Raw genomic sequence first — 27,961 nt, forward strand, 5'->3', positions numbered from 1 at the left:
AACAAATAAATTTGGGGACCCATTTGAGAATGTGACAGAAATGGACACTCTCCCCAAGAAGAATGTGCATACAGACACACAACTGTACGCCCATTCTGGGGGTTCAGACCCTGGTCAGGAGGCTCAGACCGGTTTTCAGAGACCTCTTCAGTCTGACTCTCCCACTTCTGGGCCTGCGGTCACTCTGCCCCAGCCACCGAAGGGCAGGCACTGCTGCACACCCCGCTTCAGCACAGCCACCAGGCCATCCACCCAAACACTTGGTGTTTCAGAAAGAGGACATTTATTACTTGTTCTTTTCCTCACTCAAAATTCCTTTACAACACACAAAGAAAAGCATGACTTATCTGTAGACCTACAGGGAGCACATGACCGCTGGTGGCCGGAGACCAGAGTGAAGGCCACAGCCCCACTCACACACATGGCCTGGCCCTTTCTGGGGCTCCTGGACCCTGGTGCCAAGGACGGCGTGTGTCAGGACTGACCCTGGCTGCCTGGTGACAAACACGGGGGCCACCACCAAGGTCTGGGAAGGGCAGCAGGGGTACAGGAGCTGGGCAAGGAAAGGCAGTTACGCCTACATTCTGATGCAGACTCACAAATCCCACCCCGCCCTGCACCCAGGCACTTGCGTCTCTGTGTTTTGGTTCAAGTGCTTGTTAGACAGGTCGATGCTAAGGAGCGGTGCGCGTTATCCCTGGGTTGGTGAAACCCGCTCCAACTGCAAGCACTAAGGTACTTGAGGCCAGCAAAGCCAGGCCTGGAGGCTGCTGGGCTGCACTCCAGGCTGTGGGCAGCCCGTGGGGACGAACAGGGAGGCAGGAAGGAAGACCCTGAAAACAGACAGCTGCCTGTGTGTCCCGACCCAGGGTCAGAATATCAGGATGCTTAGAGTTTGGTTTTGTTTAACGCTGCGAATTAACAGACTTCAAACACTTCCATCTTCGCGGAAATCAACAGCAACCAGAGAGCTGGCAGGGCGTGGAGGCTCACGCCCCTTCTGCAGAAAGGCACCAGATGGTTTGTTACAAAACACGTTTTGGTCAGAAAATAGCTGGGGTTTTTGGTTTCTGAGAGGACAACAAAGCTGGAGGAACGGAGGTGTGAACTGTGTGAGGCGCAGGTGAGAAGGCGGCTTTGGCATCAGGTCTGGCTCTACCCCTCCCACGCTGGTGGCCTCGGTTTTCTCATCCATAAAAAGGCAACAGAATATTCTCCCCCAAATCTGGGCGTGAGGTTTCACACATTGCCCCAGGAAGTAGGGGAGGTGGGACTCAGGAACACACACACAGGGACAAGCAGACACACGGAAGAATGAGCACAGCTCACCGCTGGGGGAGAGGGGGGTGGGGGGCCCCGATGGAGGGCGGTCATGAACAGGTGATCACCACCGTTTCGGTCGGACTCTGGGGGTCAGTAGGCAGCTGGTCACACTGTTCAAAGCACTGACAGGACCACCCACCGGGACTTTGGACCCCTTCTTGTGGAAGGGCAGCTGGGAAGCTCTTTGCATGCAGCACCATGGAGCAGTTCCCAGGAGCCACACCTACTGTGTGTGCTTTAAAGTGCCAGTTGTGTGTCGTCTTTGGTCAGGGGCTGCCCCCTGCCTCTGAGGGCCCCGGGGCCAGGAGCTGAAGCCCAGGCTTGCCGGGGCCCCTGCACAGATGAGCTGGAGGCTGCAGCCCTCTCCGAGGCTGTGGTGCGCCCCCGTGCTCTAAAGGCGATGGGAACGAATGCTCCAACTACCTTCACTGAGGAGCGGGGCCACCTCCAGGGAAACTGGGTCCTTAGAGAAAAGGGGCAAGAAAGGCTTTGGTCATGGTCCAGACACCCACAGCAGGGTGGAGCTCGCCTAAGAGACAGCAGGAAGCTGGTTATGACACTGCGCTCGTGCCTGACACAAAACCCGCTTCCGAGTTGAACCAGAAGTTACTGAATAAATATTCAAGGCATCCTTCAGTTCTTAGAGAAAGAGCAGGGTTAAAAAAAAAGTTTCTCCTTCCCTTTGCTCAACTGGCTGCAGCTTTGGTCTGCAGGCTGACAGTGCTGCCCACGGGAAAAGGGTGGCTGGGGGTCCTAAGGCTGTCCCATCCCAACCACAGGTGGCTTTGGTCACATGTCCCGCCAGCTCTGGGTGCTCAGAAGCTGAAGAGGTCCTCCTGCTCAGCGCCGCTGCTGTCAGGTTTGTCCCAGTCGACAGGCGAGAGGCACTGGGCGTAATGGATGTCCTGAGCGGTCAGTCCAGTGTCCAGGACCTGAGGGTTCGTCCGAGACTGGGCAAGCCTGGAAGGCAGAGCTGTGTGAGCTGAGGGCCCAGGCAAGGGGCTGGTGGGGACCGAGTGGCCAGTCCGGCCCCACCAGCACCAGGGTCAGGAGTGAGAGGGCACGAGTGGAAAGTGCAGGGCACAGGGACAGAGGAGGAAGCCCCAGATGCCAGGAGAGGTGGAGTCTACCCTGTGGTCAAACGGCTCAGAAAACTGGGGCCGGTGGTGGCATTCCTGCCAGAGAGAGGCCACCCACACCGTCCCCAGCTCCATCAGGAAATGCTCAAGATGGGGACAAAGGCCACACTGGAGAGGACAGCGAGAGGGACACACGTGGGAGGCGGATGGCACAACTGTGATTAGACAAACTACTGGCTATCACCATGTTCGACACAGTGGTGTTCAACAGTGAACCTAAAGGGGAGACAGCCTGAGTAAGGGGAGAAGAGGGGAGTTAGGTAAGTTACGGCCCATGCCCTTAAAAGAATGTGAGGCAGCCCATGAATGAGGGGCCTCTAACAGCCTGGAGACACGCTCCTGATACGCTGTGGTAAGTGAAAATCAGGAACCCAAGTGCAAATACAACGAACTGATCAATGCAAAAAAATGTACATGAACAGGATCAGCACCAATGAAGCCCCAAAGTCTGGGTTGTGGGACCACAGGGTGATATCGTTTCCTGTTTAATGCTGTGCTGATTTTCAAAGTTGTTAGTAAAAGGCTACATGATACTCAGGTAATCTGGAAAAAGCAAATGAAAGATTGTCTTCAAATGAGGGGGTGGTAGTCGGCCAGTGAAACAGGGAAACAGCCACAAGACCGTCTCTGCCGGTCTCGTGAAGGAGCCGCAGGTGCCCCCGCCCCTGGACTCTGGCAGGAAGGGCTTGGGGAGGAGGGAAAGGGACGTAGGGCTGCTGAGTGTCCCAGGGGAGAAAGGAAGGCCTGACTCGAGGCCCAGGGCTGCCCAGGTCTCTCCTCAGCCCTCTCGGTGGTCTTTCCCAAGCCAAAGGCGGCTGTGACCACAAGGATGGCTCCTGGGAGAAGACGGGGAAATGCCCGCCCCTCAGGGGAGGCAAAAATACCTCCTTGCTGCGCCTGACATTCCTCCTCTATGCAATGCTTCATGGGCTTGAGTAAGCACTGCCTTCTCCCTTGCCCTCTCCATAAATGTAAAACCTTTGGAGGAAATAAAGCCTGCAAAAAAGCTAGTTTTTAAAGGTTACACCAGGTGGAGGAAGAGAAAAATCAGCCTGAGCTACAGCAGTGTGTTCAGCTCAGCTCAGCTGACAGTAAAGCAGCCACTAGGAACAGTTTTTGACTTAGCGGCAAGAGCTTTCTAGCAGGCCTGGCCAACCCTAGAGAGTGAACTCCCCACCCCCCGGAGGCATTCAAGTTGAGATTTTTACTCTGGAGAAGGTCAGAGTCCTCAAACATGGCAAGGGCCCCAGAGACCAGCCCACAAAACCCAGGCCTCCTCTCCCAGCATAAGGAGCCCAGGTAACGTTACCTTGAAAATGCTTCATCCAGGTCGTCATCCAGCTCCTGGGAGAAAACAAAGCGGGAGGTATGAGCCCTAGGAGGGGGAGCCCGCGCTCACAGCTGGGACTTGCCCCAGCCCCGGGTAAGCTACAGGGGCTCTAGACACAAGCGGCGGAGCCCAGCGGGAGCCTGCAGGAGCAGGCTCGGGCAGGCCTGCCGTCCGGCTACTGCCACCAGCCCACATCTCGGCCCAGGGACCCAAACCGGGGACGCGGAACGGGGAGGGCACCTGGGGGGGTTCAGTTCCCAGCTCTGTCACTACTCGACTTACCCTCAGGCAAGTCACCACTCCTCTTTGAGACTCAGCTTTTCCTTCCATAAAATGAGGGGTTGGACCACATGCCTACTAAGGCTTTCAGATTCACAGGGGAAGAGGGTGGGGAAGGCTTCCTTGCTTTCATTCGCTTCCAAAAGCCCAGCCCAAACGCCAAGCTCAAGGGATAACTGCCTAGGTGGGAAAACAATGGGGGAGGGCCCTTCACAGTCTCTCTGAGGGCTTGGGCAGGGGCCAAGGGCGGCTCCAGACAGCACAGGACAGGCTCAGAGCGCCTGCTCAGTGGACGCCGGGTGGCCCCCACCGGGCAGCAGGATTGGACAGTTCTTCATGTCCCCCAACGCACCAGATTTTTTAAATTGAAGAGGTATGACAAGTAATGTGTGATTAGGTAATGGACTCTGGACCAGAAAAAGGATACTGCGGGGACCAGTGGAGAGATGTGAATGAGGCCTACAGATTACATGATAACGCCACGTGAGTGTTACTGCCGTGATTTTGATCACTGTGACGTGGCCACATGAGATGCTAAGATTCAGGGAATCTGGAGGAAGGAGGAACAAAAATTCTTTGTATTGTTTTTGTAACATTTTTTATAAGTCTGAAATTACTTTCAAATGAAAAAATTTTTTATTTCAATTTAAAAAATCGGGTTCCTCTAGGAGCTTCTGCAGACAGAGATCCGCGCCCTCACTGAAGGGATGAAAATCCGAGACGCCCAGAGGTCAGGAGGCTCGCCCTGAGTCCCAGAGCAAGTCAGGGCCGACAGCTGACTGCCCATCTTGCAGACTCCGCGTTCAGAGGGCTGAGAGGGGAGTGTCAGGAACAGACTCAGTCCACCAGAGAACAAGGGAGCCTTTGGCTCGACCGCTGGTGGGTTGAGCTGCTTAGCCCAAGAGGCCGGGCATTGTGAGGAGACAGCTGTGCTGGGAGGCAAGCCTGTTGGGGACACAGCCTTCGGTTCAAAGGGGTCATTGTTCACCCCCTATCCTGAGCCTGGGGGCTACTAGGCTGGGTCTGGCCCTCTCAGATGCCTTGTAGGTCATGGCGCCAGGCCCTGGACCACCCGTCAGTCTCATCCAGGGACCAGGCTGAGGCCCACTGGACCCCGGGGGGTCACCAGGCCACAGGAACACTCACCCAGACAACACTGCTGTTGTTCAAGGCTAGAGCCCTCGGCGCCTCGTCCATATTAGTGGTATTGGCGCTGACTGTGGAGAGTGGGGCCTTCTCTTCCAAGTCCAGCAGGTTCCCCGTGGCAACCACTATGAGGGGTCCGGTCAGATGTGTCAGTGGGAGAGGGGTGTCCGATCTCCGGGCATCTCCTCGTCCATCCTGGAGCCTCCTGGGCTGCCTTGGTTCTGACTCCCTCCTTGGGCATGGCCTTTCCCAGGCCTATCACCCAGAGCCCCACTGTGGCACCTCCCAAAGCAGCTGGACACCCACCTACAGCATGAGAACCTCCCCCCAACTACTGGTTTAGGCTGCAACCTTTATACCCACAGCAAGTGTTAGGTTTTTAAAGAAATCCCTCAACATGATATGAAATATACACAGAGAGATATATACGTATATTCTTATTTTTGCACAGGGACATATCTGGAAGAACATGCACCACAATGAGTAACACTTTCCCCTTATTTACATATTCTAATTTCTCTGTAACAACCATGTGTTATTTATTTAACAAAACAATTTATGGGGGGTGGGGTGGTCTGGGAAGGGAGTAAAAGGCAGAAAACTGTACTTGAACAACAACAACAAAAAATTTAAAAACCAAGAGTTTGCTCCAGCCCAGGAGGGAGGCCTCTGGATGAAGGGCAGACCCCACGTCACACAGCTGATTCCAGCCCCCCAACCAAGACTCACGGTTCTTCAATGAGGGGGTGCTGTCGCAGCGGCCCCCGCCCAGGACGTCTCCTCCCTCTTGGCTGGCTTTCTCCCTCTTCTCCTTCTCTGTGGGAGCAAGGCACAGCGCTGTAGAGCTGCCGGGCAGCGGGGCAGGCTGCAGCCAACCTCAGGGGGCAAGTTTAGGTCTCCAGCGGGAAGGAAAGGAACTCTGCAGATTTCAATTAATCCCCACAAGCACCTCTGGGGGAGAGACAGCTGTTCCCACTTCCTCTGATAGGGACGCTGGGACTTGGAGAGGTGAAAGAAGCTGTCCAAAGTCCCGAAGCAGGGAGACGACAAAGGGGAGAGTCAGTCCAGGCCTTTGCCATCTTCTCTCCACCTACACTGCTCTGCCAGCCTTCTTCAACGCTCCCTCTACACCCCCACCTACCCATGATGTCTGTGAACAAGACTCACCTTCCTTGGACACCTGCCAAAACTCAAAGGCAACTTTGAAGGCCTGAGCTACCGTGAGGGTGACAGCCTGAGCCTGCAAAACAGGAAGTGGGGTCAGGGGAGAGGTGCGGTGTTAGGCGGGTAACAGCAAGCCTGAACCAAAGGCTGGCCAGGCCCACCCTGGCTCCATTCCACGGCTCCGAAATGCCGAATAGATGGAGGCAGAGTCCCGGCCCCTCCAGGTCACAAAGCAGCTAGGGTTATCATGTAGCTACTACCCCTCCCCAGACAGCTGGGACCCCATCTTCACCACCTGTAGCCTAGCCAAGGTCCCACCCTCATTCCAGCCCCTACCTTGGCAATGGCTTTTTTCCCTTCTCCTTGGGCGTTCCTAAATTCAATTAACTATGGGGCTTACTTCCTCTGAGAAGCCCTGCCTAATTACTTGAGGACTTCACACAGTTACTTAACCCTTGAAATTAAAGAACAAAAAAGCTAGACTTGGAAAGGTTCCGACCACTATCTGAATGAGTCACAGCCTCAGAGGCAAAGGTCAGACTGGTTAGTGCTCTCAAGGGTCAGAGGGCTTATAGCTGAATCCCAGAGAGGCAGTTGGAGGCTTACACATTCCCTGGCAAAAGCAAGATGTCAATGAGTGCCCATGGCAGGAGACCAAAACCATTCAGTGCCATAACCCACCTGTAAGGAGGGGCCGCACCTTGGTCTTTCATCCCTGGGAACTCCCATCCACTGTTCAAACCCAACTCAAATGTCACCCCCTTTCTCGTGTCACCAGCTTACATGCCTGTGTCACCCAATCTGGGCGCTCACTAAAGGCAAGAATCGCCCGATTCCCTGAGCCCCCCGGAGCCCTGGCAGGGCAGCACGCTGGCTGAACTGCGTTTGCCCACGGGGCAGGCGTCCTGAGGCCTCCCACTCCAGCCAAGACCCACCCCCATCCCACATTTAACTCCTTCCTCTCTGGTTCTACTTAAGCAGCTCAGCTTCTGGAAGTGGAAGTCCCAGAGCTCATAGTTACTGCTGGAAGCAACAGCTAGCTTCCTCCTGAAACCCCGGGCCTCAGGAAGCGAGCAACAGACCCTTTCAAGAGGACAAGTTCAGGCTGAACCAGTCTCTGCCACACTCCCTTCCTCTCTGCCAGACAACTTACTTTAATTGAGAAATGAATCTGTGGCTACTGCCTTTAAAACTCGTTTTTTTTTTTCATTTAAAATCCCTAAACAAACTGACTGATCCATGCCAATTAAACTTCACGAAGTATAAAATCTCATTTGAATGTCTCCATCATTTACATTTTTGATGGAAGTACAGGCACTTTATGGCAAAACTTAAATATGGTAATTAAGTATGAAACTCTTCACAGCTGTTTACAATTTAAGCTGTCACGTCTGAATCAAGTTTAATAGACCCAGTTACCATTGAGAATTGCCCATGAACTAAAAATATGGACTAATTACACGCCCAAGTCAGACCACTATACACCCAAGCAAGGGGTGGTCACCCAATGTGGCAGGGAGGTGGAAACACCATTATTTTTGCCTCCAGAAAATCTGTGGGCACAAGCCTAATAGCATTTTTGCATAAATCTGCTTCTTCATTTGCATACATTCCTGCCCTTTCACCCCGAATTCCTGAATTGAAAGTTAAACCAAATATAACCCAAGATTTGAAGGTGTACCAGGTGGCTGCAAGCCCAGGCTGGGCGGGGACTGGGAGGGGTCTGGGCTCTGCTTTCTGGGGCAGCTGCAGGAATTTGGGCAGCATAAGAAGAAAAGACGGCTCCAGCCCGCCCACAGGTGGAGGGGAGAGGGGAAAGGGGAGAGGGGTGGAAGGAGGGAGTCTTCCTTGACGCTACAGGACAGATGCCTATTCCTCTCAGTGCCTTTGGCCTGTGGGTCTATCTTATTACCCTAACCAGGTTCTACTTTGCCCAGTTGTTCATGTCCCTGTCTTGTTCCCAGTAACCAGGCTGTTAGTTTCTCAGTGGGGCCAGGTCTCGTTTAGGGCTGCAGAACTGGCTAGAACCCCAGGATCCCAGATTGTAGCCCGGTACTCAGAGTCCCTTATCACTCTGCTGACCCAGAAGCATAAATCTTTGCACAAAAGGATTCCCCAAGAAATGTGAGGGAGAAGAGCTCCACCCTGCCCTGCCCGGGGCAGGATTAGGGTATTACTTTGCTCACTACCAGTGCACCTACACCGAAGGCTCACCTTCACTTCAGAGCCTAGAGGCCAAAGTGCTTGCTGAGGCTTCCCAGTTGGGAAATGGAAACGTTTGCAGAGATTCATCCTGGCCATGCCGGACAGGGGCCACTGGAGAAGGGAGGCCTGGGGGTGGACCTGCCTGAGTTGAGCTGAACTGGTGGGCAACACAGAAAGGAACCCCTTGCCCCCTACCCTGGATGGGTCACGAGCATCAGGTGCAGGTAAGGGTGGGGACTTAGAGACTGTGGGCCCCAGGCCAAAAGGAGTGAGGACTCAGTCAACATCCAAATTCAAGGCTCCCCTGTAGGATGACTCTACCTTGTCATCCCACCAGGCTCCAGTGACATCTGAATCCTCAACTACCAATCACTCGACTTAATTCTGCACCCGTGTCTTTCTTGGCACTCACTAATTCCCGTGCTGGAGGGCACTCACCCTCTCACCACCCCCATCCTCTTGCCTGGCAAACTCCTCCTATACGCACCCTTCGAAGCCCAATTAAAAATGCCCCTTATCTGAGAGTCTTGCTGATGTCCAGCGAGACTTCATAACCTCCAGCTAGAACCAAGACCCCTGTTACTGAATCTAGCTTCTTCTCCCCGACTGCCTAGTTTATGTCTCCACAGCCAATTCCCTGGATCCCTGGCACCCGACACAAGGCTTAGCCCAGGACAGGCAGCAGCAAACATCCGTGGGAGTCCCTGCCAGCAAACCTCGAGGCAGCCATTTCACCAGCTGCCTCCTCCGCAGAAACATCCACCAAGCCTCAAGAATCTTGGGATTTCCATCAGGCCATCTACACACTGCCAGCTTGGGCTCAGCTGAGGCCTTAGGGACCACATCCTTGCATCAGATGGTCCTATTTACACCACCCTGGGCTGGGCTAGTTCCTCAAGGGGCTTCCCCAGGCCTCCCTAAAGGCGGGAGAAGAAAAGAAGGATGAGGTGTGACCCAGCCAGAAATCCCTGACACAGATGAGAACCTGCTAAGAAGCATGAGTATTTGAGCCTAGATGTCCCAGGAGCTCTTGCCCCTGCCCGATCAGGACTCCGCTGTCAGCATGAAGCAGTGGCTGGCTTGTTTACCTCAGCGCTGACCTCTTGCCTGGGGCAGGCTGGTTTTGATCAGCCCCATCTAAAGGCCTCTGGACCTGCACCAGGCCTCCCTTCACCACTGGGCCAGCATCCGCTTTCTTATACCCCCAACCTCCCTTTCCCAGAAGAAGCCTCAGCGTCTCGGGAGCTCCACTCGTCGTCCCCCTCCTCTGCCTTGGCAGAGCCTGCAGCAATGGCCGTGCCAGCTGCCCTGCCCAGTGCCTGCTCTGGTCAGTGGGGAGGAAAAGACGAACAATGGGTACACAATGAGCCTGTGTTTTTACGGCAGTGTGGCCTCATAAGAAACAAAGCCAGGAGTCCACTATCCCGGGAGAAGCCACCACAACTCAGAGACTTGGCATCAACCAGGCACGGGGTAAGTGGATGGAGACACCGAGTCTGCAGGGAAAAAAAGGTGCAAAAAAGAAACCGCGGCCTTTCAGAACCATCCCGGAGGTCCCTGAGGTGTCCTCCTCATTTTGCTGATGGGCAAGCAGCCCAGAGAAAGGTAGGGTCTTATCCAGGGTCACACAGTAAGTACATCAGCTAGGACCAGGCCCTCATCTGTCTCCTCCTGTAGTGAGACTGGGGGCTGGCTGAATGGTGCCCTCAAAGGTATCCCCATCCTAATCCCTGGAAACTGTGAGCGTTTGGCCTGGGGCCCGCAGTCTCTACATCCCCACCCTTTCTTACCTGGACGTCTGAATGAGCAAGATGCCCATGACCCACCCAGGGTAGGGGGCAAGGGGTTCCTTTCTATGTTGCCCACCAGTTCACCTCACACAGGCAAAAGGGACTTCACAGGTGCGGTTACATTACGGATTTTGAGATGGGGGATTATCCTGGATTACCCAGTGGGCCTAATCTCGAAGAGCCTTATGAGAGGGAGGTAGGAGGCTCCAAGTCAGAAATTGCGATGTGATGAGGGAAACAGAGAGATTGGCAGATGCTTCACTGCTGATGCGGAGGCCAGAGAAGGAGCCGCGAACCAAGGGATGCAGTGGCCTCTACGGCTAACAAGGCGAGGGGACGTATCTGCCCCTGAACTTTCGGAAGGAAACGACCCTGCCAACCCATTTCAGACTCTGACCACCAAAACCATACAAGAGTAAATCGGGGTTCTTTTAAACACTAAGTTTGCAGTGGCCAGTGTGCTCAGGTGGTCGGGGCGTCATTGCATAGACCAAACAGTCACCGCCGTCAGGGGTGCACACAGGAAGGCAGCTGTTGGCTGTTTCTCTCACATGGATGTTTCTCTCCACCCCACCCCCTCTGAAAGCAATAAAAAAAGTCCTCAGGCAAAGATAAAAAATAAAATTAAATAAATTTGTTGTAATTTCTTACAGCAGCAATAGGAAACATATCTAAAGCATGCCTGATGGGTGCAGCAGGAAGTCTGGGGTTTGGTTAAAGACTGATGGCCTTGACGACAGGGGAGGGGTGAGATCTTGTCTCCTTGGCTCCCAGGACCAGAGGGCATGGGGACTGGTTGGTGTTCTGGGCTCCCTACACAGAGGTTAGTAGAGGCCAATACTAAAATCAATACATGTCCAGAACTTCTTTCCAGGGCAAATGCTCAGACTTCGGGAGCCTTGAAAACAACGGTTTCCAACACCAAAGGTTCACTTGCTCCAGCTGCCTGCCCCAAAGTTCCCACGCCCAGAGCCCACGGAGATTCCCACTGATCCCTGGTACATGTGGCCGGGGGTGGCCTGGATGTGGGGCCAGGAGTCCCTGGCTCCTTACAGTCATGCAGGGCGGGGAGAAACGCGGGTTTAAGCCCTCGCTTTGCCCGGCTACTAGTCATCTTCAGCAAGACAGCTGACCTCTCTGAGTCTGTTTTCCCATTAAAAATTAAAATGGAAACAATGAAGAGAGCAACTGCCCCCACCTCACAGCGCTGCTGCGAGTATTAACTGAGATACCTTAAAGCCCACCACTGAAACAAGCACGTAACATACCAAAACAGAGGCCCTTTCCCTCCCCACTCTGGCCACAGGAAGCCAAGCCTCCCAGGAAATGCTTTTGCCCTTCATCTTGGGACCCTCTGATCACCCATCTCCAAGAACTAATCCTTACAAGGCGCTGCACCTCCAGACCATACTACTAACAGGGGATGCCCCCAAATCTCAAATCCAACAAATCACGTTAGAGGAAGGGGCCCAGGGCACTCACTGGGGACACGGGCTGGTCGCTGCTCCCAGCCCACTGTGTCAGGTGTCCTGGTGCTCTCAGCTCTCACCACCCACGTGGGTTTCCCAGGGATTTCATACTTTCAGTGATGTGTCACCTTGGTCTTGCCTCCCCACCAGACAGGGCCCCGAAGGACAGACTGCCAAGGCAGGCAGAGCCTGCCCAAGTCCCAGCCCCACCCGCTAACCACTTTCCGCTTGGTGCAGAGGAAGGCGTGGCACTCAAGATTCTCGCTGTGCTGGCTCTGGGCGATGTAGGCAAACACCTTGCCGTGCATCTTGTCCGCTGTGCAGTAGGAGATCCTGAAAGGCAAGTGGAAAATATCACCAGATCCCTGCACAGGGGCCTGGCAACATCCAGGACACCCCATAGCTCTCACCCAAACTCTCCCCTGAGTTTCAGAGAGCCAGCCTTGGCCTCTGGGCCTGGCATCCTGGGCTATCTATGGGGGAAGGCAAGGTGGGGGTGGCAGGCGACAACCCAGGCTAAACAGGAAGGACTGGGGGAAAGCAGGAGGAGGAACACTTTCTCTGCTCTACTGAATAACTGCAGTTTCTCTCTCTACCCAAAACTGCAATAGCTGAGCCCTCACTATATACCAGGCAACATTCAGATATCAGCTCATCAACTTGCTGAGCTGCCCTCTGAGCTGGGTTCTATCATTACTCCCCCTTTTCACACGAGAACACTGAAGCTAGCAGTCTTAGACCGCCAAGCTAGTGGCAGAGCTGAGACCTGACCTCACCTGCTGATTCCGGAGGCCGCAAGCACTGCCATGCTACCTCTTAAGGGTTTGTGGGGACCAGCTGGAAGGGGAAGCGGGACACTGCCCACCCACTGGGGCCCTTTACCTGGCCTCCCCCTCCCCCACCTGCCCTCTGATCATGCCCCTGACCAGAGGTCAGCAGAGTTCTAAGCCTGTCCCTCCCAGGGTGACTGAATCTAACAGATTCTGCTGGAGCTTAGACGAAGTGGAAGAGCTGGGAGCAGGGTGAGGGTGTATGGGGATGGCCGGACCAGGAGCCCCAGTGGGTCCAGGAGCTCCCTCCTCTTGCAGCACTCGCCTCCCTTGCCTAACCCCTCCATGCTGGCTCGTCATGCCGAGAATCTCAGTCAGCAGGGGAACTGGCAGCCCAGAATGGGGACAGGAGTTCAGCAGACTCCCTTACCCAGTGTGGGTCCAGCTTCAACCACAGGCACTGACAGGCAATAACACCACCTGAGACCCCCCAAGGCAGGTGACTACCCTTCTCCATCCAGCCTGACACCTGGTGCCTTCCCAGGTTTTCCCCAGGCATGGCCCTCCTTCTCTTTCCTCTTGGGAAACATCTAAACCCCATCTCCTATTTCCTTCCCTCCATTCCTTCCTAGACTGGAAACTCCTTGAGGGCAAGGCTGGGTCTAATACCTCACCCAGGAATCAGGCGCAGACAGAATTAAGGTGAAAAATACCAGCCAGAAACTCTCAAACCACCCCACTCCCCACCCCAGAACTGGCTTGTGCTCCAGCCAGCTAAGCCACCTGCTTAGAGACAAAGCAATACAGTAGAGGGCTACTTGGCAGACCAGGGCTGGCTGGACAGAACTCTGGCGTTGGTGTCCCGGTTCCAGCTTAGCCACTACCTCACTGTAGGCCCTGGGCAATTCCCTCTCTGGACCTGAGATTCTCGTTTATAACATGCATCTCCAGCTCTGTCCCTTCCAGCTCTGAAATCCTACAGCTGACCAGCTAAGAGAGGAGGGGAGAGCCTGAGGCTCCAAGGGCTGGGATCTGCCTCCTCATGAACAGGGATCCCCCCTCCTCCAACTGATACCATCTACACTCCGGCCTCCAACTCTGCCTTCAGATATCGCCTCATTTAACTCGGCGGGATCCTGGACACCTGGCCAGAAGTGCAGAGCAGGACTGCTGCACTCACCACAGAGGGAAAGGACCATGGCTCTGCAGCTCTCTGCTCCAAGCCTGACTCAGTAGCATGCCTGGGTGGGTGGGAGGGCATGGCTCCCAGTCCTGATCAGGCCTCAGCAGCCTGCTGCAACCAGTGAGCAGGACAGCAGCACCTGCCATCTAAGCATGCGCCCATGTGAGCCAGGAGCTGCGCACCCACATTTCCCTACGGCACGGTGAGGCAGGATCTGTTTCCACCTCAATTTACAGATGAGGAAACTGAGGCTCCGCAGTCACTCAGAGAGGGAGTGACAGAGCCTTTCTTCAGAGACGACACCCCGCCTACTGCCCCAAGTGACAGAGTGAATGGGGGCAATGCTGAGCATACCTGTAAATGGACACATTCTCAATGAGCTGGTTGGTGATGCCGTCGGTCAGGATAATCCCCCGTGGAGACACCTTGAGAGTCACCTTCTGCAACTTCTTACCGCTGGCCTTGGCCTTGGGGCAGACATGGGTCAAAGGTGCCTGCCTGCCTCACTTGGGACCCACCCTCAAGGCTTCATCTAGCTGCTCCAAGCCCCAGACTCCAGGCCCGTGTGAGGCCTCAGCTGAGGTGACCGGAAACCGTGATTTAGAAGACAATTCGGCCACCACCTTCTTCTAACACAGAAAGAGACAACTGCTGCTCGCTGCACACCGGCTGTCTGCCAAGCACTGGACCTCGAGGCATCCTCACGGGCAACAGTGCTTCTTCCCAGGAGGAAATGGAGTCAGAGAGGTTAAGGGACTTGCCCAAGGACACACAGCTGGGAGGGACCTCAGACTCTGAGCACTGAGTACACTATCACAACCCAGCAGGAAGATTCCTGGGGACTCCGCTCCACCTACAGACCCCACCAGGGCCCAAGCTAAGGGGTCTGAGACCACCAAGGGAGGTGAATTTACAGGGCCTATGTTTGCTCAGAGCGGGAGAAGGGAAAATCTGGCCTGTTGTACTAACCTGCCCCTCAGGCCCCAGAGCAGGTGATTGGGTGACAGTAACTTCCCAGCCCTTTCTAGCACAATGTCACCAGCCATTAGGCAGGGAGTCTGGGCTGTGGAGGGGCGGCTGGGGCAGGACATGACCACAACTGCTAGAGAGGAGGGCACTAACCAGGGTTCCCCCTGCAAGCCCAACTGCTACCCTTCCCAGAGTCCCTCAGCAAGATGCAAGGGGACTCAAGGGCAGGGACAGGTCAGACACATCCAATTGGGATAATAAACAGGAGACAAGCAGCACTCCAGAAAGAAGCTGGCCCTGGCTCCCGCAACTGGGGCTCACCGTGGCCACGATCCTCTTGACAGCGGCTGCCGACATCTCCTCGCCTTTGGGTTGTTCCACCAGTGTCATGCCCAGGTACTTGAGGCTGAAGATCATCCCCTCAAGCAATGTCTCCCGAGTGTCTGTCCAGTTCTCAGGCAGCTCTGGGAGGGAGAGGACAGGCCCTCAGGCCCTGCTGGGCAGGCTCACCCCAGCTATAACTCTCACAGCCCCCGTTTCCCAGGAGACCCAGCAAGGGATGGTGAGGCCCCCCATCTGCTGTTATTTTTATAGTTAATAAAGGGCCAAACTAACATTTTCCTGCATGTACCATGCACTATGGTACAGATAATGTTCTCCCTAACCCTCATGAGGACCTAGAAGGCAGATACTTTATTACACCCACTTACAAAGACACTGAGGCTTGGAGAGGCAAAATCACCTAACTGAGTCCAAAGGGCCAGCAAATACAGGAGCCAAGATTCGAACCCATGCTTTCAAGTCCAAAGCCTAAACTCAACTTCAATGCTGAGGGTAAAACATATCACTTTCCTACTGAATCTTCAATGCAATCCTGCAAAGTTGGTATTATCTCCACTTTAGAGATTAGGAAACTGAGGCTCGGAGAGACAGAGTCATCAGACAACAGCCTCATATACGAGGAAAGGGAGCCCAGGAGTCACTCAGATATGGGCCCTCCTCTTGAAGAAACCAGAACCGCCACTGCCACCAGGATAAAACAGAGCTACCAAGTAACAGACGGCAATAATCACAAAGCAGCAGCTCTTACCATTATCTCTAATACTTATGGCCACCTTGCAAGCAGGCATTTTTAATTTCCATTTCACAGATAAGAAAACTTCGGCTCAAAAGACCAGTAACATGTCAAATTAGCTATCTATCTGTTTAAAGCCCCAAACCTAGCCATTAGTCAGTATTATCTTCCCATGAGGAAAACTAGATTAATGTTGGCAAAGGGTCAGAGGGAAGTTCCTAGGGCCGGAGGTCTTTCCTCCCGCAGCTCCTAACTCCCAAGGCTTCTCCTCTGTTGGTGGCCACCCAGACCACCACTTTCCACCACAACTCCCACCAAGCAGGGACGGCAAAGTGTGTGCTGCCACGTCTGTCTTCTGTGTCCCTGGCAGACACTGCGAACCAACTGTAGCCCTCTCTATTCCCTCTAATTTCCAGGCTTTGGACTGGTTCTAGGCAGGCAATGCCAGTCAGCAGTGGCCTTGTGCATCTCATTGTCCGTCACTGCCCTATGGCAAACATCCCCCCCATCACCACCATTTTCATGTCCCCACTCTCCCATTTCCTCTGGTTCAGCCCTTTCCTGGCCTATCTCCAAAGCCACTTCCGCTCCCTCCATTCCAAAGGGCCAAAGCTTGCCAAGGTCACAGACGACCTCTTTGCTGTCAAAACATTCCCCAGCCCTCCTTGACCTTGGAGATGCTCAACATTTTTCTGCATTCCTCCTCCCCTGGCCTGACCCCTTCCCGATTCTGTGGTCCCCTGGAAGAGGGCCTGAGTAGACTGGTTGCCACTCCTCAGCCTCAGAGACCTTCCAGCCAAACCCCTCCCTCACAGAAGACACTGAAGCCCAGAGAAGAATGGGACTTGTGCAAGGTCACACAAGTAAAGGGCCCCTGGCTCCCACCCACTATAGGCAATTCCTACAGTGACTGTGGGGGAGTTATAGGCTCCCAGTCTTCTCTCCCACAACACCCCTGCACACTCACACACACGTGCTGACATGCAGAAAAAGCTCTAACCACGCAGCACTCCTTCCTCGTGAGGTAACATTAACTTTCTCACTTCTGTGCCTTTGCTCACGTAGTTCTCTCTGCCACAAACACCCTGGTTCCAACCCTGAGTAGACTTAGGCAAGTTCATTACCATCCTTGAGGCTCAGTTTTCTCATCCATAAAGTAGGAGAAAACAACAGTTCCGACTTGCTGGGCTGTTCCGACTTTCGATGAGGTAGTAAAATGTCAAGTGCTCAGCAGAAGGCCCCGCCAGGAGTCGTGCCTGCTACCGGCCCAACCCCTGGTCAGCGGGCTGCCTCTGCCCCTCTTGAGCGTGGATCTCCTTTTCTTCCTCCCACAGTCAAGCAGCTGCCTCCACACCACACGTCTTCCTCTTGAAGGGCATCCATCCCTGTCTCCCCGGGAAACTGGCACAGAAAGGTGCACTCCTGCCCAGTGCTGCTGTTCCTACTTCTCCCTGGCCCACCTCCCAACCCCTCGCCCTCCCAGGACCCGCAGAGATCCTCCTTCTCCTCCAGGGAAGCCAGCCTCCACGCCTATACTCCTGGGCATGACTCATCTCTTTGACGAGGTGTATGGCCTCTCACGCCCGCCTTCTCCAAGAAACCAGAACCTGAGAGCACACCATAGAGACAGAGACAGGGTTAACCACCATGCCAGCCCTGCTCACTGTCCAGCCACCTCACGTAGGCTGGAGGCCACAGGCCCCTTCCCAGGAGGAGGCTGGGCTTCAGGAAGAGCTCCCAGAGGCCGGCAGACAAATACAGGCCTAAGTCCACAGCCTTGTTCCGGTCCGGGTTATTTTTGGCCCTGTGGTGGGTAATGACTAGGCTATTTTAACTTTGCAGTTTTACAGATGACCTGCTATCCGAGTTAGCTGGGGACAGACCATATGCCCAGTCTAACTCGAGGCTGCAAACATGTGCCCTATCCTCATTAAGGCCCCCTGCCCAGCAGTCAGAGCTGGGCAGGGTGTCCCTGTGCCCCTTCTGCCGCCCCCGGTGCCCTGGCCTGGCTGGTATCGGAACATCAGAGTGGCAGCCAAACCCACGGGCCGGGGCAACCTCGGGCGGGGGGCCCGGCCTGCAGTCTTCCCCAGCCTGGAGGAGAGATGGCCTCAGAGCCCTCTGAGTGACATCGCATTAGAGGTCAGAAGAGGACGCAGGCTCTGCTGTGACCTGGGGTGTGGCTGCCTCTCCAGGCCACAGTCTCCTTCTCTGACACATGGGTTCTCAGTTCCTCGGGAACATCGTCAGAAAAAAGTGCAGGATGTGAAAAGTGCTAGGCGAATTTCGGAGGCTGTTAGGATTATCAAGAGCAAATTTAAAATGACGGGGTCTGGAGTAGGCTGTGGGGTTCACAGTCTCTCCACTTCCCCAGTCTGTCCCTCACTTGACGGGGATGATAACTTTATCTACGCCTAAGGCTGTGGCGAGGAAGAAATGAGGTGGGCTTAGAACCATGCCTGGTATATACCAAGGGCAACTGAAGTGTGAGCTAGGCTTTCCAAGGGTTAAATGCAAAGAGCTTTAATGTACACACAGCCATTTGCAGTATTTTATGAAGGTGTCAAGGAGACACTAGGGTTCCCGTCTGACAGGTGAAGAAGCGCAGAGGAGCCTGGCCATGGCTGGTAACTGACAGTGCTGGGTCTTGAATCCCACAGCCCGGGCCCTTTGCCCACTCCTGCAGCCCACCAAGCCCCTCCTTACGTAAGGCAGTAGGAGGGGACTTGGGATAGCCCAGGAGGGGCGGACATCCTGCCCTGTAGGACTGCCTGAAAGGCTCACCCTCAGTGGCCAGTACATGATCTGACTCCTTCAAGCCAAATACCCGTCCTCTGTCAGACCTGTGAGAAGGAGAATCCCAGCCTCCAGTCAGATGTGCCTTGGGCTTGCTGTTCCCGGTGGCTGGAATGCTTTTCCCAGATTCCTCCCTCCCCGTACTCACCCGTGTGTTCCAAAGCCACCTTCTCTAGAGGTATTCCCTGACTTCCTGCACTGACACTATCAGTGCCCACCTTTATCTCCTTGGTGGGTACCATTTCCACACATCCAACATGACATTCCACTCCCTGCCTGCAGCTTTCTGGCTGCTGGAGACACCGATGCCCATGCAGACTGGGGCATTAGAGCTCCCACGCCCAGTAGCCCTGCACCCACCCATGACGACCCTGCCCCCAAACAGACTGACTGCAGAACGCATTCGCCACCTCCTCCCAGAGCTCGCCACAGGATGGCGTGCTGGCTGCCCACCCACAGTGGGAAGGGGATCCACAGTATTCGCTTTTTGGACGCCCTTCCCTACTTGCTTTTCCTAGCATTTCCTGGAACCTCTTCCCAAATAAACGACTTGTGCTCAGATCTTTGTCTCAGCATCTGCTTCTAGAAGAATCCAACTGAAGATACCACCCTATGTAAGGAAGCTGTCCCCAACACTGCTTCACCTTTCCTCAGAGAATCACCACCCCCCCACAACAGACTACTCCTTCGCATGCCGGTCAGCCTGCCTCCCCCAGCACAGGGTAAACGCTACCGGAAAGGAGACCTTCTCGTTCACCAGACTCCCCAGCCCATCTCTCGGTGTCTGACACACAGTCATTGCTCGACAAATACTAAGGTTTGAGGGTTTACTTGTACCTTTTTATTTTATTTATTTACTTGTTTGTTTGTTTATCTTTAGAGGGGAAGGGAAGGAGAGAGGGAGAGAAATATCAATGTATGGTTGCCTCTTGTGCATCCCCTACTGGGAACTGGCCCGCAACCCAGGAACGTGCCCTGACTGGGGATCGAACCACAGTTGTTTGGTTCGATGTCCTGCACTTAATCCACTGAGCTACAGCAGCCAGGGCTACTTGTATCTTTTACTGTAAATACTAAAAATAAGTGTGAACAGATCCTGTGCCCCCACCCCCATCTACCACCGTGAACTAGCTTGGTTGAATCTACGCCTCTTATTTCTTTAGCTGTTCTCATGGAGTTCTCTGATAGGCTGACACGACCCACACAGGAGCCTGAGGGTCACAAGGACCCTCTTGGGGAAAAGGGTACTGAGGGGCCAGAGTGGGTCACTATTCCAGACAGCTGGGAGAAAGGAAAATCCCTGGCCAGGGACCAAGATAGTAATTTTACGGTTCCCGAAAAGATGCGGGGAAGCCACACATGGGAGATGGAGAAAATCCTCCATGGAAGTCAGGAGGCTGTGAGGTCCAGTGCAAAGAAACCCGGGGCCCTGAATTTGCAGTGTGACCTCAGGTAACCTGCCTCCTTTTTCTGGGCTCCAGTTTCTCCACAAATAAAAGAATGACCATGCCAACCCCAGCTAGGGACCTTGAGGGGCGAGGAGCAGGTCAAAGCTGGCAGCAGGTGTCAAGCGTACCCTTATCTCTACTGGCTTCAGTTTGGCCCCCAAACAACCAGGCCCTCAAGGTCTGAGCCCAAGGCCTGACTGGGACACCACCCCAAGCCAAGCTGCCCCCACACACCACCCCAGACACACCCCACAGCTTCCCTCTCCATCCTGTGGCTGCAAGCCCAACCTGGGATGGGGCCTGTACCAGCCCCTCCCGTGGCCAGAGTCCCCAAGCCACAGTAAAAAGACACGAGGGCCGAGGCTCGGGAGCACTGCCTCTCAGACGCTGTGTCGGAAGCTGTGTCGGGTCAGTGACAACGCTTCCCTGAGCCTCTGTTCCTGTATCTTTAAAATGGGCCTGATAAGAATCCTTGCTGTCACCTCACAGGAGCAAATGAAGTAGCAGAAATAAGAACACTGTATAAAACACTAAATGACAAAAGCAGTAGTTACCATTTATCAAATTCTTTCTCTGTGCCAGGCAAAACACGATTTCATTTAAGCCCCACCAAAAAAATCTGAGGTTATTTACAATTTACATACGAAGAAACTGAGACTTCGTATGGGCAGATGGGGATTCGACCCAGACCATTCTTGGTCTAGAAAGCCCCAGGACAGCACTCTGGGCTTTTGGGGGGTCTGTAGAAAAGGGGGACTCTGCTCTTTCTTCTGCAGGTACAGGCAGGCTCTGATACCACCCCCCAAACTTGCTCCAACCCAGTAAGTCATGCGAGAGGCACACATAACGAGTGGGGGAAGGGGAGTGGGGAGAAGGAAACCACCAATTAGACGCCAGAAGGAGGCAAAATTATCAATAACCTCTTCAACACCCCTGTCAGGTTAGAATTCTCACCCTGCCCTGGCCAGGTGGCTCAGATGGTTGAAACATCATGCCTTACACCAAAAGGTTGTAGGTTCAATTCCCAGTCAGGGCACATACATAGGTTGTGGGTTCGATCCCTGGTTAGGGAAAACACAGGATCAATTTTTCATTCTCTCCCCCATCCTCTCTCCCTAAAAAAATCAATTAACAAATCCTCAGGTGAAGATCTAAAAAAAAAATTATCCCCGTTTTACAGATAAAGAAGCTGAGGACCAGAAAGGACAAGTGGCTTGTCCAAGATCAGAGCAGGCAGGAGAAACTCTCTCCTACCAATCAAGATTTCAAATTTCAAGTTCCCCAGACTTAGAGGAACTTCTCAGTTTCCTTGACTTGTCCAGCGCCCCCTCCCTCCCTCGTCCCAGAAGAAAATGGCAGGGTTTCCCCCACTGGAACAGTTCATTATTCTCAAAAGTCCTGGTCAAATTCCACAAATATTCAAAGGGGCTATTTTGGGAGTCACTAAGTGCGGAAGATGGTACATGCCTGGCCTGGCCCTAACGGGTCTCTGACCCCACCCCCACCCACAGGCACCAGCCTCTGTTCCCAATGCCAGTGTCGGTTTAGGAGGCTGCCACAGCCTGAACAGGAGTTCAAGAGGAGGGGCAGGGCGGGCTCTCTAGGCCCAGACACGCTGGCACTCCTGGGCTGAGGGAACTCCGGCTCCCCTGGAAAGCAGGGGAAAGGGGGTGGGGTGTGACTGTGTCAGTGGTTTCCTGGTGGGGGGAGAGGCTAGGGTTCAGGTGGTTGGCAGAGGGTGGGAGTGTGAACAAGTCCGGGCTTTGGCTTTATATCTGCCAGGAAAGCCACCTGGTGCGTCCTAGGGAAAAAGAAGAGACTTAGAATGGGTTTCTCAGGCCTCCGGGGAAGGTGCCAGGTGACGGGTTCCCTTAGAGTAACTCGAGACGGGGAGAGAAGAGAGGCCGGATGAGGCCCCTCCCAGCCTCCCAGACGCCCTGGGGAGAGGTGGTGTCGAGCCTGTAATTCGCCTGGGCGCCCAGGGACCCTGGGAGCCCGGGGGAGGGGGACGGTGCGAGAGAAAACAGGTTTCAAAAGCAGCCAGGAGGCCAACCTCCACACCTGGACTCGGCTAGAGGAGGGGACATAGAGATCTAAATGACCTAGTGTGTGGTATCTCCTGAGATCATAGGCTAAACTCGACCCAACTTCAAGTAGGTACCTGTGAACCCAAGCTCAAACCTGAGACCGTTTCTGGGCGCCCGAAGTCAAAAGATGATCTCCTGGGTTGAACAGGTGGAGGGGGCAAGTGGGCTCCAACCGGCCACTAATGTCGCAGCTGGGGCGCAGAGGTGAGGGGATAGGGGCATACTTCCAAGCCCTGCGCGCACTCTCCCTCCCACGGATCCTCCTGCATCCCTCGGCAGTCCGAGGCGGACAGGTGGGGAGGTGGGGGGGCGCACAGGTCCCTCCTCCTGACCTAGAACCCCGTTCCGACAGCCGCCTGCACCTGGGGGCCCCGAGCTCCGGTCTCTTCCTCCAGCTTTCTGTCCCTTCTGCGCCCCCGGCACGGAATGGGCACGGGAGGGGAGCTACAACTTGAACCCGGGCGACCCCTAACCCTTCAGGGAGCGGGTCAGGCCCCGCCTGTCCCGCCGGGAGCCCTCGAGAAGCTGATCCGCGCGGCCTGACCCGCTCCCCTGGCCCCCGCCCGGCCCCGGCGGACGCGCACACACTCACTCCGGTGCCGGCCGCCGCCCCCCCAGCTCTGCTTGGCGAGGCTGGGGCTTCGGATCAGCGCCCTCCCTGCGGACTTGAGCGCGTCCATGGCCGCTCCGGCCGCCGCGGTTGCCGCCGCCAAAACTCCGTCAGGGAAAACTTTCCGCAGCGGCCAGGCGGCGCGTGGGCTCCGCGCTCCTCCTCTCCCAGCGCGAGCTCCGCACCGACGTCCGAAGGGGCGGGGCGAGGGCCGGGGCAGGACCCGCCCAGGACTCCGCCCCCGACAGCTCAACCCCGCCCCTCTTCGAGGGACCGCTGCCTCTGCTCCCCGAGGCTGTCCAGACAAAGGGCGTCCGTCAGGTAGGGAGCTGAAAGCCCCAGGAAAGCCGTCTTTTCTTCTTTCTTCCTGTTCAACCTCACTACTTACCCCGTAGGAGTCTGAAGGTCCTCCCGCCACCTTCCTCTCTGCGGGAGTACCTGGAAACCTGTTCATAAGTGGGGAGACTGAGGTCCAGAGACAAGGGTCATGTTCAAGAGGAAGAGGATGGCCAGGGCCGTGGGAAGCTTAGAAGGGGAGGTGGAGATTGTAGAACTTCGCTGGGAACGGGGAAGGGGTGTACAAGTTCGCCTTAGCAAGACCAGTTGCATTCTAGTAGCGCAGCTGCACCCAGGCAGCTCCCATGTGTCACCCGGGCACCCTCGGCCACCCCATGCTCACCCCACTCCCCAAGTAGCCTCGAAGAGATATGGTCTGGGCGTTATGCTCTGAGGTATAGAGAAAGAAGCCTTAGCTCTAGCTCTGACTTGCTGTGTGACCTCAGGAAGTCCTTTTCCTCTGTGAGTCTTAATCTGTAAAATGAGACGGGATCCTGTCGCTAGTGATCCCTCTCCTCTCTCTGCCAAGGCCAGGTGCTGCTTGACAGAGACCCAGGCCCTGTTCTACTGACTAGGAGGCACTTGGAGGGGAGTATGGATGCTAGAATTCCTCAAGCACAGATATTCTAACTCCAGGATTTAGAAGTCTCTCTAGGATCCTGTGTCATCCAGTCAGGCTTTACCAAAAAGAGTCAAAGAAGAGCACATATACTCTATTCTGGCTGCTTCTAGGTGGGGGTGCTTCAGAAAGGCAAGCTTCAACCTCTGGGATTGCTCCTGGCTTAGAAGGCAGGAGTCCTGTTCCTGTGTCTGTTCCTGTGTCTGGGGAAAGACCACGCAGAGCTGTCTCCAGCTGGGTAGGGGTCCTTGTTGACATCTCCTCTCTTGGTTTATAAATTAGGTGCTTTTTCAGCCATTCTGTCCTTCGCTCCTGCAACAATGCTGCAGCCAGCAATAGACCCATTTTGCAGGTAAGAGCCTGAGGCCCAGGAGAGAAGTGCTCACTGAGAGTCTCTTTGACTCAGAGGCTGGGATCAAACTCAAACCCAGGCCCAGGAGCCAGAGTGGAGTGCCACAGGTTGGAGCATGGTTTGTCTCCTTTTGGCGGGTGTGAACTCACCTTTCTGAGCTTCATTGGTAAAAGGGGCAACTTTTACAAATGAAAAATGAAGCTATTCCCCAGGGCTGTCTGTAATGACTAGATAACACGAGAACTCACCTACAAAGTTGCTTCTTCTAGCAAGCCTTCCCTGACTACCACCCATTGGTTAGGCTTCTACAGGGTTGAGCTTATGGCGTTGCCAGTGTCGCTGCTGTCTGTTTCTACTCTCCTCACCCTGACTAGACTTTGTGTCCTTCGATGTCAGTTAAGTTTTCCCAATTCCTTTCTGTATCCCGAATGCCTCGCCAGAGACCCAGATGGAGTTGGAATAAAGTCAACGTTCCTCTCTTTTCCCCCCTCTTCCTACCCTTCCTCTCCCCAGCTTTCACCACACCAAGCTGTCTTCTCCCACAAAGGGCTGTGGAAATGGGTAGGTACGTGCTCAGGGCTAAGTCCCCCTAGCTCTCTTACCCCGAGCCAGATGGGTCCTGGAGCAGTAGAAAGAACGCTCTGGAGCCTCCTGGAAAAGCAATCACCCAGGACTGGCTGTTGAAGTGCAGCTGGTGACGTCTGGTTGGCAGGGGGCACCATATGGGCCCAGTAAAACAGGCAGGCCTGGGAACGCTGTGCCTGCAATGAAGGCTGTTTTCAGGGCCACCGCATCCGCCCGGAGGTGACTTGCTGTGAGCTGTCAGCCATGCATCCCTGCAGAGGGGCAGCCTGCTAGTGCCCCTTCTGCCAGTCCCAGAAACAAGCAGAAACAGAAGGTCAGAGCTACAAGGGGCCTCCTCTGAGGTCAGCATGTCCAAACTTTCATTTCACAGGTGAGATGTGGCCCAGAGAAGGACAGGGACTTGCCCAAGGTCACACAGCAAGCGGGGACCAGACACCAAGTCTCCTGCCTCTCAGCTCAAATGCTTCTAAAAAAATGTGAGAGGGAGCAAAGAAATCTTGAAAATATGCCAATATTGTTAAAGGAATTTTAAGATGACTTTTCTTTTTCTTTTTTTTTCTTATCTGATTTTTCTAAAAATTTTTACAAAAATCATCTATCCTTTATAAGCAGAAAGAAAAAAGTACGGGAAGGGGAGGGGGAGCTATGGAAAAAAGTTTTAACAAAATGGTGTCAAAATTGTAATCTTACTGTTTTATCCCCCTCTGGGACCCCAGGGAGACAGTGGGTGCCAGGGAGCTAACAGACTGTCGGCTTCTCAGCAGCTGTCACTGGACTTGCAGTAGGGACCGTAGGGACCGAGAAAGAGCCTGGGTGAGGATCAGGACCCTGCTTTCCTCAAGTGATGTGTCCTCCCCACTGCCCTATGAGCCAGTCAGTCCCTTTATCCGGCTAGGCCTCAGTTTTTCCATCGATAAGATGGGAGTTTTTATAGCAGAGTACATACTCTCGCCCCCACTAGCAGAGCGCAGTGATTAAATACATGGCTACTGAAGCCTGGGATCCCATCTCCCCGCCTCCCCTTCTCTCTCTCTTTTTTTAAAAAATACTCAGCTGATGATATGTTTTTATTGATTTTACAAAGAGAGAAAGTGAGGGGAGAGAGAGAGATTGAGACATCAATGGGAGAGAGAAACTGATTGGTTACCTCCCATACACGCTCCAATCAGGGATTGAACCCACAACAGAGGTGTGTGCCCTGACCAGGGATCAATCTTGCAACATTTTGGTGCATGGGACAGTGCTCCAACCAACCGAGCCACCCATCCAGAGCTTCCTGCTTCTTTATGGTTTTAGACAAGTTATTTAAATCTATAGGTCTCAGTTTCCTCACCTGTAAAATGGGGGTTATAATAAATAAATAAATAAATAAATAAATAGAGTTACACAAGACCTCATGGGTGGTTGTGAGGATAAAAGAGTTAATGTTCAGTTTGTCTTTGGAATTATGCCTGGCATATAATAAGTGCAATATATGTTACATGTTTTAATAAAACTCATATCACCTTCCTGACCAGAATGAACAGTGAAGATGGGGTGGTTGTTATCACAGTTCTTGGTTGGCCCCCAGGGAAGGCAGTTTCCTTGCGGTTGGAATCAGCCTGGCCAGTCTGACCTGTAATCCAGTCTCACCCCTTTGCAACCCGCCCCTACTCCCTACTGGTGGGGTAAGGCCACCCTGACCCCTCTTGGGCCCAGGTCTTCGGCAGCCTTCTCCCAGGGAAGCAGAGGTAGCCTGAGTTACTGGTAAGTCAGATGCCCAAGGGGTTTCATGCTTAGACTTGGCTCTGACCTTTCACCCCATCCCCAGGGCTCTCCTGCCCACTCACCCAGCAGCCCCAACAGTTGCCTCTGAACCCTTCCCTCCTAAGACCCTTTCCATGCTGTTTGCTCTCCCAGAAACATCCAGGCAGATTGCCTTTTCAAGTCTCCCAGCCTCCCTGCGTTTGCCCAGAACATCTAGTTGGCTTCCTCCCCAGTACTCCCAGTCACAACTACCCACACACCTCACTTCCCACCTCAACACACACACACACACACGCACACTCCTAGGCAGTAACATTTGACCCTGAAGTTCTATGTGCCTCGGTTCTAGAATGAAATCTTCTGTATGTATACAATATATATGCAACTTTAGCTAACCAGGCCTCAGTTTCCTTATTTGCACAATGGGAATAATACCTGCCTCAGAAGGCTTCAATAAGGCTTCTGTGGGATATGTGGGAAATGCTTAGCCCAGTGCCTTGCATGTGGCAAGAGTTCAGCAAATAGTAACTCTCACTATCATTCTTTTTTCAAAGCTTTTTGTGGAACCTATTTGCCTGCCCCAGCAGCTAAGCATGCCTGGAGACCACCATTCGCCCCAGTGTTCCCTGGATCAGCTGACCAGTGCCTGGCACAGAGGAGGTGGGTGCCCAGTACACATTCAAGCATGTGACTTAAGTTCTGTCCTCTGGTTCTCCGAGTGTGCCCAGCAAGTGGATGACTCTCTGCGGCTGGGGAAGCAGCAGCACCTACAGGGCTATGGGAAGTGCTCCTGAGGGGCCCCTGCCGGGCCAAACTGCCATCCGGGGTAGGACCAGCGGTTGTTTTCTCTTCAGCCTGGGCAGCCACGGGGAAGTCACTGACTATGGAGCTGCTGAGCTAATTAAGAACGACAAAGCACCGTGTAACTGCCAGCAATTGGTGAGTCCCCTGCCTCTTCCTGCCTCTCTTTCCCTTGTCCTCCTTGGCACTGTCTGTCTTGGAGGTCACCACACAGACACAGAGGCAGCCAGAGCGGCAAAACTGAGCACAGACTGGCTTCAGCAGACCTGGAGGCCGGCTGCCTCTGCTACCCGCTTGCAGTGGGACCCTGAGCAAGGAAGCTCCCTTCTTATTTTGGCTCCATTTTTCTGTTTCAGGGCTCTTGACCTTGTATTAAGAGGAGGGCAAGGCAAAGGGGCCTGGCCAAAGGGGCTCCGCCTAGGGACTGAGCTGCACCTGCCAGATGGATTGGGTACGACAAGGCAGGGGCCGCAGCTTTGAATTCCAGCACTGCCACCACCAGCTGTGTCGTCTTGGGCAGGCCACTTACCTTCTCTGAGCAACCGAGTCTTCGTTTCCAAGATGGGATGTAGCTATTACTAGAAGATTTGTCCCAAATCTCTGGCTGTCATGAAGATCACTGGACAAGCCCATCTCTATCAAATTGAATACAGAAATTAAGGGTTGTGAAGTTATAGAGCAATTTGATAGAGTAATTTTATGTTATGGACCTCGTAATAAAAAAGGCTTCTATCTTGGA

The 27,961-nt window shown here is 54.1% G+C and overlaps 2 protein-coding genes across 6 annotated transcripts; one reads left to right on the plus strand and one right to left on the minus strand.

Annotated features, from left to right (window-relative positions):
- Positions 1-264: 264 nt before the first annotated feature.
- Positions 265-22,869, minus strand: LDLRAP1 (low density lipoprotein receptor adaptor protein 1). The gene is made up of 9 exons (XM_037032796.1): positions 22,766-22,869; positions 15,089-15,231; positions 14,153-14,265; positions 12,064-12,178; positions 6,385-6,457; positions 5,947-6,033; positions 5,218-5,342; positions 3,772-3,806; positions 265-2,283 (listed from the first exon to the last, which is right to left on the minus strand). Exons 1-9 carry the CDS (start codon positions 22,851-22,853, stop codon positions 2,139-2,141), a joined length of 924 nt encoding a protein of 307 aa, XP_036888691.1. The 5' UTR covers positions 22,854-22,869; the 3' UTR covers positions 265-2,138.
- Positions 22,828-27,961, plus strand: LOC118977753 (uncharacterized). Of its 5 annotated transcripts, XM_037032800.1 has the most exons (5): positions 22,828-23,104; positions 24,021-24,090; positions 26,974-27,081; positions 27,276-27,360; positions 27,579-27,961. In XM_037032800.1, the coding sequence occupies exons 1-5, from the start codon at positions 22,852-22,854 to the stop codon at positions 27,585-27,587; spliced, it is 525 nt and encodes a 174-aa protein (XP_036888695.1). In that variant the 5' UTR covers positions 22,828-22,851; the 3' UTR covers positions 27,588-27,961. The 5 variants fall into 5 exon arrangements, 3 of the variants coding, with proteins under 3 accessions (XP_036888695.1, XP_036888693.1, XP_036888694.1); XM_037032798.1 differs by having other exon boundaries at positions 27,276-27,961; XM_037032799.1 differs by lacking the exon at positions 27,276-27,360.

This window comes from Sturnira hondurensis, unplaced genomic scaffold (genome assembly GCF_014824575.4).
Source record: "Sturnira hondurensis isolate 20B ecotype Veracruz unplaced genomic scaffold, ASM1482457v3 Scaffold0021555, whole genome shotgun sequence".
Taxonomy (NCBI): Eukaryota; Metazoa; Chordata; class Mammalia; order Chiroptera; family Phyllostomidae; genus Sturnira; species Sturnira hondurensis.